Source organism: Lolium perenne, chromosome 1 (assembly GCF_019359855.2).
Source record: "Lolium perenne isolate Kyuss_39 chromosome 1, Kyuss_2.0, whole genome shotgun sequence".
Lineage (NCBI taxonomy): Eukaryota > Viridiplantae > Streptophyta > Magnoliopsida > Poales > Poaceae > Lolium > Lolium perenne.
Window position 1 is genome coordinate 156,970,618 of NC_067244.2, and position 9,791 is coordinate 156,980,408.

At 44.8% G+C, this 9,791-nt stretch overlaps 1 protein-coding gene across 1 annotated transcript; it reads right to left on the bottom strand.

Moving 5' to 3' along the window:
* Window positions 1–5,604: 5,604 nt before the first annotated feature.
* LOC127309103 (expansin-B2) lies at window positions 5,605–7,089 on the bottom strand. Its single transcript, XM_051340085.2, has 3 exons — window positions 6,792–7,089; window positions 6,591–6,700; window positions 5,605–6,396 (listed from the first exon to the last, which is right to left on the bottom strand). Exons 1-3 carry the CDS (start codon window positions 6,979–6,981, stop codon window positions 5,872–5,874), a joined length of 825 nt encoding a protein of 274 aa, XP_051196045.1. The 5' UTR covers window positions 6,982–7,089; the 3' UTR covers window positions 5,605–5,871.
* Between the last annotated feature and the right edge of the window lie 2,702 nt (window positions 7,090–9,791).

Below are 9,791 nucleotides of genomic sequence, written 5' to 3' on the forward strand. Positions count from 1 at the left end.
CCAAGATGTAGTGCGCACATTTCTTTGAGTGAAAACTCTACGCCCCGGTACCAGCGGAAGCTATGCCTTCATGTGTCGTGACCCACTTGGGAGCGTCTTTTGTTATAGCTTGTCTGAACAGTGATTCTGAATCAGATCAGAACCTTTATGACATGATCGCAAAGAGTATGATCTTAATTTTCAAAATCATAAATAGTAGATTCTACTTATTATAATTATTGAATTGGTTAATTCATTGTTTCCGTAAATTCGTAGCATCTCATGGTAGAATCACGATTATGGCAACTATGGTTGTGGTCACCTTCTCCACGCCAAAGCTCGGGGTCAAAATCCTTGACTTTGTCAGTCTCTACGACGTTGGCGCACCGCGTCTGTCACCCTCTTGTGGACGTCATCGTGAAGCTCATGTATCTCTTGGTCTCTAATCAGGGGCAAGTTTGTATCCTGTCTCTAATCACTTTCGGCACTGCCATGGGGCGTTCACGGCGGCCTCCTATCATATACACGTGACATAGTTATCACCTTTCTCCGTGCTACTAATCCGCTGGCAAGATTCGCGCTCTAGGGATGAGAGCGAAAGGGCAGGCATCCCTCTCCGATGACATTTTGGTGGGTGTGTTGCAACGTTGATAACTCTTGTGCTTCCTTTTTTTTATCATTCACCAACTTTGTAAGAGTATTTTCTCATCACTTTTTTTTTGTTCGGAAGTTTGTGGCTTTGTTCATAGAGTGGGACGGAAGCATGTTTCAAGAGAAGGTCGTCGTCTCATCACTAATCACTTTGCACATGATGTACATCCGGATCAGATGTTTCTGAGGGTAAACTAGGGAACATCTATTTCCCTGTCACATGAGGAATAACAAAACCCTTTGAAGTAAGTTTAGCATAGCTGAATTCCAGGGCAATAACGGACTTTAGCTTGTACAGGAACTATTTCGTGTTCGAACATGTCACACGGGACCAGAGAATACATGAAGTAGGTTGTGCACTGTATATGGCAGATTTTATGGGTCATACTTTCTTAAACAATTGTAAAATGGGAACAATGAACCGGCGAATTAGATTTCTTCTTTTTTGCGAAGGGATGATCTTAATTATGCGGCATAGATGAACCTGATTTGATGATTTGACATTACAATCGATCAGATTTCGAATGGTGATAGTGGGCGGTGTAGCACATGGAGGCTAGCCTCCCGTTTCCCACACAACACACGACAACTAACATAACATGTCTAGTAGCTAGTAATTGAAATTCAACAAGCAATATTGTACTCGCATTCACACTTGTAATACGGGATCAATTAGCGCTTCCACGATTCATCGAGCGGCCGGAGCGATAAGCGGAACAGGACGTTGGAGCGGTATGCGGTGTCGGTCTTCGAGTTGATACAGAAATATGAAAATAAGGGTTTTCTTCTGGATTCTGCGCTCCACAAAATCAGAACACGCGCTCTGCTACACCGCGTTGGTTGTGTGCCCTCTCCTGATTGCCCCTTTTGCCCCAGCCAGACCGAGGACATCTCGCACTTGTTTGTAGGCTGCCCCCGCCTTCGCCCCTTATGGAGTGTCGTCTCTCCCTCGGGGCGCCCTCATGCTGACGGCAATGTGCCGGCTCTTCTCGACGCTCTCTCCGAGGACCTGCCACCCATGCGTAACACCGTCATCCTGGCCCTCTTGTGGTCCTTCTAGAAGTCTCGCAACATAATGGTTTTTGACGCGGATCTCATGTCTACTCCACTCTTTTTGTGCTTGCTATGTTGGTCGACCACCTCCACCTGTGGATCGTCCGCGCGCCCTCTAGTGTAGACACGAGCCCCCTGTTGGCTTGGTGCCAGTCTGTCTCTTAGCATTTTTTAAGCAATGCAGTCCCCCCTATAACCTGCTTCCCTATTTGCTGGGCGCGGTATGCCACCCCAGGCCAAGGTTGCTAGCTTGCAGCCCCCTGGTGTCACGACATTGTAACCCCCAGCGTTTTTAATGAAAAATGAGTTCAGTTGGGGCGATCCCCCCCCCCCCACCCCCACATCGTTGATTCCTCAAAAAATGGGTGTTTTACATCCGTAAAGAGGTCATATATACTTGCTTCAAGACATTAAGGATACACATAACCAAATCAAATACAAACAAAAAGTGATCAACAAAGCGGTCACATCGAACTTGCATCAACCACTCAGGATAGCAACTCAAGGGTAACATGGGAGGTGCTCCAATAACGACGTCTTGAAGGAGAGAATGGCGCACGACACCAGTCGTTGCTAGGTCCAACCAAGGGAGCTAGATCGTGGTTTTCGCTCAAAAAGAAGTATGAGAAAACTCCACACAATGCCTTTAACAAGGAAACGTCGCAAGAACACAACCTTTGCAAGGTTCAACCAATGAAAGTTCGACCTAAAGTTTTCTCTCCTGAAATTTGAGACCCGACACTCAAAGGGCACCACCATACCAAAGATGGGTGTGCTTCCACCACCCGCCGATACATCATCACACAACTAGACACACACATGGGCCCCATGGGAGCTAGCCACATAACCTGAGCTATGCATGCAACATATGTTCCCCGGTTGCCTAGGGAAGCTCGCCATCAACGCCCGCTAGGAGAGCTACAAGGAAGATCTCTAGTTATAACAAACCAAGAGAGTAACAAGGGAGACAAAATCTTCCCTTCTTCTTTGTTCCTTAATCGGGAGCGCATACCAAAGTTTTGTTTTAGTCCCTATCCCCTTAGCACCAGAATATAATATAGGCGGTTATGCCCCTTGGGGAAAATACACTTGTATGGTAAAACTCCGACAGTCCTAAGAGCTGATACTAAAAAGGTGCTAAAGGGGGTCACAAGGCCATCACCGCCGCCAGCGGTCTCCAATGTTAGTGTCGAGACATCCATGGGACTCCTCCATGATTACATCGCCCCCGCTACCACTTCATCGACTTCTTCTACGCCACCACTTTCTCAAGTATGCAATGAACAGACAATCTTGTCCAATCCAATTGTCCGCAAGTGCATTTCCTAATTCCTCTACTAAGGTGCTCCAAGCATGGTCGGTTAATGGTTAATGTCGTTGTTTTCAATAAAGGGTGCTTTATTACTCAAAAGTTTTAAGTATTACACCTAGCCTCTGCATAACTAAGATGCACACAGCCATTCGAGTATCAAAAGTATTCAAAAACAGGAGATGACCCCGGCTAAGTTTCATTAGCCTTAATACGCCTATTATGCAGCCACCCATGTTGGGAAATAAACTCCTTCGCCGTGTTCTCCAATTGTGTAGACACCTCCGTAAAGAGGCCACGATCCTCCAAACGTTGGAGTGGCGACCATGAACGGAGAAAAGTTGTAGCGCGGTAAACAACCAAGAATTTTTATCATTATAAACCTTGTCATTTTTACATAGCCAAAGCGACCATACGACAGCAATCGCGCTCACCCTGATAAGCGTTTTATACCTAGAGTTAACCCCGTTTAGCCAATTGCCAAAAATATTTGCAATGTTGCGAGGTGGATATAAGATAGAACATATCTGAATGATTGACCATATAGACCTAGCAACTCGGCAACTGAAGAAAATGTGTTTTATTATCTCTTATTCATGATAGAAAACACATTTCGTACAACCATGCCAGTTGCGGCTGGCAAGGTTATCTTTAGTTAGAATCACAACCCGATGAAGATACCATGCAAAGACCTTTGTTTTCAAATGTATCTTCATCTTCGAGATGGACTTATTATAACAACTGGTTGATTAGGTATAATTAAAGCTTTCTACATGGAGCTGACCGAGAATTTACCATTCTTGGTGAGACTCCAACGTAATTCATCGATACCCTGAACCAACTGGATTGAAGCTAACCTCTGTAGCAATTCATTCCACGTAGCTAGTCTGGGACCAATAAGATCACGCCTGAATGACACAGAGGGTGGAGAAGTTTCCATCACCTTCTGTAAGGTATCTCCCTTATGTCGAACAATATTGTACAAAGCCAAATATTATTCTCGAAAAGTAGTTGTACCCAACCACCTATCCTCCCAGAACCTTATCTCAGGCACATTCCTAATGGAGAAGGAACCAAATGGGAAAACGTGCTTCTTAGTTACCATAATGTCAGCCCAAAGTGTGAATATCCTGGTTTTCGTATAACCTAAGATATTGCTTTTGAACCGACATACTTTTTCCGCAATAGTTGCTGCCATCATCCATCCTCAGTTAACAATCTGGCCAGCCATTTTCCTAGCAAGATCCTGTTTTTAACTTCAAGATCATGAACTTCTAGTCCATCTTGATCTTTTGGACGGCAAACAACACTCCATTTGGTCAACCGATATTTTTTCTTCTCATTCTCCCCTTGCCTGAAGAATCTTGATTGGAAATAATCCCATCTATGTAAGACTTGAAAGATATCATATACAGCACCATATTTGTAAGTACTGAATTTATGAGAACTAATCTTTCCCCGAGGGATAATAATTTTCCTTTCCAACTATTTAGGTGTTTCTGAAGTCTCTCCTCACAATTTTCCATTCGGCCAACGTCTGCCTCCGATAATGAATCGGAATGCCCAGATAGCTAATTGGAAAACACCAAAGCCCACATCCGAATAACTCGGCATATACGTTGGCATCGTCTTTGGCTTCACCGAAACAGAATAATTCACTTTTATGGAAATTTATCTTTAGACCTGACAACTGCTCGAACGCTGAAAGAAATAACTTCAGATTTCTTGTTTTGTTCAAGTCATGATCCATAAATAAAATTGTTCCATCGGCATATTGAAGGATAGATAAGCCCCCATCAACCAAATGAGGAACTACCCCTTCAATCTAGCCATCAACTTTAGCCCGCTCAATTATAATAGCAAACATATCCGCCACAATGTTAAACAACATCAGGGATAGGGGATCGCCTTGCCACAAATTTTTTTTTGTCTGGAAATATCTACCAATTTTATCATTGACCTTGGTAGAAACGCTTCTCGAAAAACAAAGTTATTGATTAGAGCGCGCCATTCTTCGGAAAAACCTCTCATTCTGAGTGTCTGTTGATGAAAATACCACTTAACCTTATCGTAGGCTTTTTCAAAGTCGGGTTTGAGTATTACCCGATTCAACTTTTTGTGATGCATCTCATGAATCGTTTGATGTAAAGTGACAACACCGTCTAGGATGTATCTACCTTGCACAAAAGCAGTCTGGGATGGAAGCACCACACGATCAGCCGCCGAATTTAGTCTAATAGTTGCTACTTTGGTAAATATCTTAAAGCAATCATTAAGGAGACAAATTGGTCTGTATTGTTGAAATGACAGAATTTAGAGGTAACCCATACAAGTCACAGGGGAGCGCAGAATGCACATATTACCTTTTTTCAGATGAAAAAGGCCAGAAATGCTTAGACATGTAAAAAAGAGGGATGTCGACTAGGAAAACAGAATGGGTGAAATAGATTTCATTGAAACCCAACCAAAGTATTACATCGTTCATGTTTACACGCCCGGGCCACACAAACAGATGTCGACTAGGAAAACAGAATGGGTGAAATAGATTTTGTTTTTTTTCTGCAAAGGGATGAAGTAGATCTTCTGCAAAATATAGGAGTGATAGGAGCATATTTCCTGACATAATCCACACTTGGTACGGTATAATATTACGAATAAACCTGATTCGGGATCACAATGGATCAGATTTCGAATCATGATAGTGGGCGGGGTAGCACATGGCGGCTAGCCTCCCGTTTCCCACACATGGACACACAAGACGACTAACACGTACAACATGTACCTATAGTAGTAATTGAAATCCCACAACCAATATTGTACCACTTCGCATTCACATGTTTAACACCGGAGGTTCATCGGGTGCCAGATCGAGGTAGCGGTCAGCGGAACTGGACGTTGGAGCGGTATGCGGTGTCGGGCTTCCAGTTGGCCGGGATGACCTGCTTGGCCACCAGCGTCTTTCCGGACTCGCTGCGGATGCGGAGCGAGAATGGCCCCTGCAGCGGGCGGCTGGTGTCCCTCCTGAAGATGGCGCCCCAGGAGTGGGTCATCGGCTCCCAGGTTCCCGTCGGGCTGCCGTTCCTGGTGGACTGCATTAGGTCCATTCGCACCACGGTGCCTTCCTGGTTCGCGTACTGGACAAGCACGGCGAGGTAGTTGGGGTTGGAGCCATGCTGCACGTGGAAGCCGACGTTGAGGCCCTGGTGCTGGCACCGCACCCGCCTGAACTGGATGTCGATGATGCCGGAGTGGCGGAGCTTGTCGTTGAGGCCGGGCTTGGCCATGGCGCCGAACGCCGTGCCGCTGAGATCGAAGTGGTACTTGGCCACCGGGTAGTAGTTCATGTCCGTGATCATCACCGTCTCCGGCTTGCCGGAGCAGGAACGGTCGCCAACGCATCGTATCTGGAAAACGGATAGGCAGGAAGTCAACTAATAATGCACTACCACCAGCCGGTAACATGCTACCCACGTATTTGTTGACCGTGTGAACGTACGGAGCTACGTACGTACTTCTTAGCTCTGACCAATAATCTACTCGATCTAGTGACTAACATAATTAAGCGTGATTGCCACCATAGTTTACTTAACGTACGTACCCGGTAGCAGGCGCCGCACCCCATGCCGTCCTTGAAGAGGGGCTCGTTGCCGCAGGATCCCATGGACATGAACGGGTACTGGTTCACATGCTTGTAGCCGCAAGCACCACCTGCACGTAGACACATCGATCAACGTTATTCTACCACTGCTAATTCGATCAGAAGCTCGCACACGGACGGCTAGCGTGTAGTGCGACCTACCGTTGTCGTCGGGGCCGGCGCCGGTGGGGGCGCCGTACCAGGTGGCCTTGGCCGGGAGCCATGGGGAGCTGGAGGCCTTGGCCAGCTTGGAGGTGTAGTTGAGGTGCCGCTGCTGGGCGCAACAGCCATACGTGAGAAGCAAGGAGACGAGTGTGGCAAGTGCAACTGCATTCCTGGAAACCCCAACCATACTTGCAGGCTAGGGGCCAATTGTGCACGTACTCCTACTACTTTCTAGCAGCCAACGTACTGGTCCTCTCCTATATATGGGCAGATGTGGTTTGATCGATGGCCGGACGGAACTGCATTGCCGGTGCATTTATAGGCACGCCCATAGCTAGGCAAAATCGAAGTGGGAAAGACGATACGATCGGTCTCGGTATCCATGGCCGTATGTATTCCGTGTTTGTCCTAGCAAAGTCACATGGCATGGCTTAGGGAGCGCGCATCATGGGCCGGGGAGCTGATCACAGGGCTAGGTTTGCGTGTGTGCTACTATAAAAATGACGTTTTTGTCAGTGATCGCATGTTATGTTAGCCAGCCAGTGTGGCGCGCGACTTGGCGTACACTCGTACGGTACGCCAGGTCGCCGGTATACCGGCCCGCGGCGGGCGCTGGCTAATGATTAGTTTGGACGCGCAAGTGACGCAAGTCCGGTGCTGGTTGCGGAAAGTCAGACGGTCTGCGTGCCGTCGGATTGAACCTCACGCTGTCCCGATTCCTGACACGTGTTCTCCGCAGTTACCGGACCCTCGTCCCACTCCTGCTCACATGGCTGATCTACAGTATATCATCTACTAGCACCTCGATCGTCAAGCACCGCGCAACCGAGGCCAGGCGAGAACATGCATGACTTAATAACGTGCATCTTAAGTCTCAAGACACAGCTCACTATGTTCCATGCATCATTTTGATCATGCATGCACACCGCTCGTACCGGGCTCCCGCCACCCTCTTGCTTTTTTGCACACCAGACAAAAACAAATCCTCAAAGTAAACACGACCCAAGATTGGGTCCGTAATTTCAAAGATTTTTCGAAAAATTCACACATATACATGTACCAGTGGTAAAATTTCACACATAAATCCGTTGGACATACAACTCCACGCACCTTTTGTGGTGCTACGCACACCACCGAAGCAAGGATATGGCGGGCATAATCTTATTCTCACTTAAGGATGTCGCTGCTGCCTCACCATGCCAAAGAGAACACACAAAAAACTAAAACAAGAAATGGGAACCTTTCAGCAGACAAGATACCGGGGTCCTTCACACCTCCAAGGCCTGAACGGCCAGATGAGGCAGGATGGAAGGGCGCCCCCGCCGGTGGAGGGGACGGAACACTGTTTTTTTTTGCTTTATTTTTCTCCTCTCTGATCTCATTCAAGTTCAGTTAAATGGGAATTAGTTTTGTAAGAAATATGGAGTAAAACCCTATCCTTTGTATCTATTGATGCACAAAACCTCATTTATTACTTAGTTCATAATTTAAATATTACATTTATATCACATATTGTTGAGATATGGATAAACCTGCAAAAATGACAAGCATATATAGATTAAATATCATTCAACCTACTTACTAGTATGTTGCCGACAAGCCTGACTATAAGTATCATGTGCGGCCGGGATTCCAAGCAGAGATGTGAGCAAAGGGGTAAGGTGACGGTACGCATGGCGGGAAACATGGCTGGGAATGAGGGAAATGGGGGGTTCATTTGTTCTTTCTAAAAAAAACTTCACCATAAAAATTCTCACATTCATTTTCTGAAAATATCATAGCTACTATAAATACTCAAAATTAAATTGGTCTTGAAATTCTAGAGAGACTCCTTAAGTGTCAAACAATAAAAAAACATGTAAATACTCATTAAGAATCAAATTGAAACCCTAAAGAGCCATTCTTGCAACGCTAGACAAAATCTGTATGAAAACGAGCAGTAGGAAAAAATAATTGCAAAAGACACCTACGAACCTCAAACAATTTGTTCTTAATCTTATATTTTAGTGACTTTACTTTATGAGATAGTGGTAAAATATGTAAAATAAAAACGTCAACAGCTACATGCAAAAAACTGCAGCTCATGCAACTGTGAACACTAATTAATCTCCAATTGGCTAAAACTTTCTCATCATCCCATGTTTCATCTCAAACAAAAAATATTTTTATCTTCATGATACTCGTGGTGCCTGTAGAATGGTTTGTTGTCTAAACCGATTGTATTCTTAGTTTCAACCAAGATGCAAACTCCACGAATTATCGGGAAACCACTTTATTTGACAGCAAATAAACACAAAAACACTTTTTATTTTGTTTTTGCGTGGGGAATTGTTTTAATGATGGAGATTTTGGAATGGTTACATTAACGTGAACATGTAGCTAAACCTCGAACTTCTTATATATATCACATTAGTTGGACTTTTTAATTAATATGAGGATATAATAATTCTTCGAGTCTTCTATGTATCACATTTAGTTAGAAATATTTTTTCTTTAATTTAATCCCTTTGGAAAAATACTTACGGCTGAGGATTTCCTATGGTTTCATACGATATGATCAATGAAACTTCTTATGTTGGTATTCATGATTTCCCCCTTGTCCAGACTAAACATCTGTTTAGGGATAGAGACCAAACGGCCTATATGCACCAAATTGCGCATTGAAACGCAGCACAAGCAAGAGTGAACGTGACATTGCCCCGGTTTTCTTTGCCAATGCGTTCCTGCAATTTTCACTGATTATTTCCCTCGTACCACTCAAGTCTAGTACTCCCCGCATTCATAAAAAGATGTCAGAAATTTATCTAAATTCAAACGTATCTATACACTAAAATATGTCTAGATATATCTAAATTTTAACAAATTTGTGATATCTTTTATGAATGGAGATATTACAATATTTAGGGCACTGCGTGCGTGGCCTTCTGTTTCACGGCACATGCAAAGTTGTAGCACTTGGGCCAAAACTGGGGCTGCTGGAATTCTTTTGCACCACCA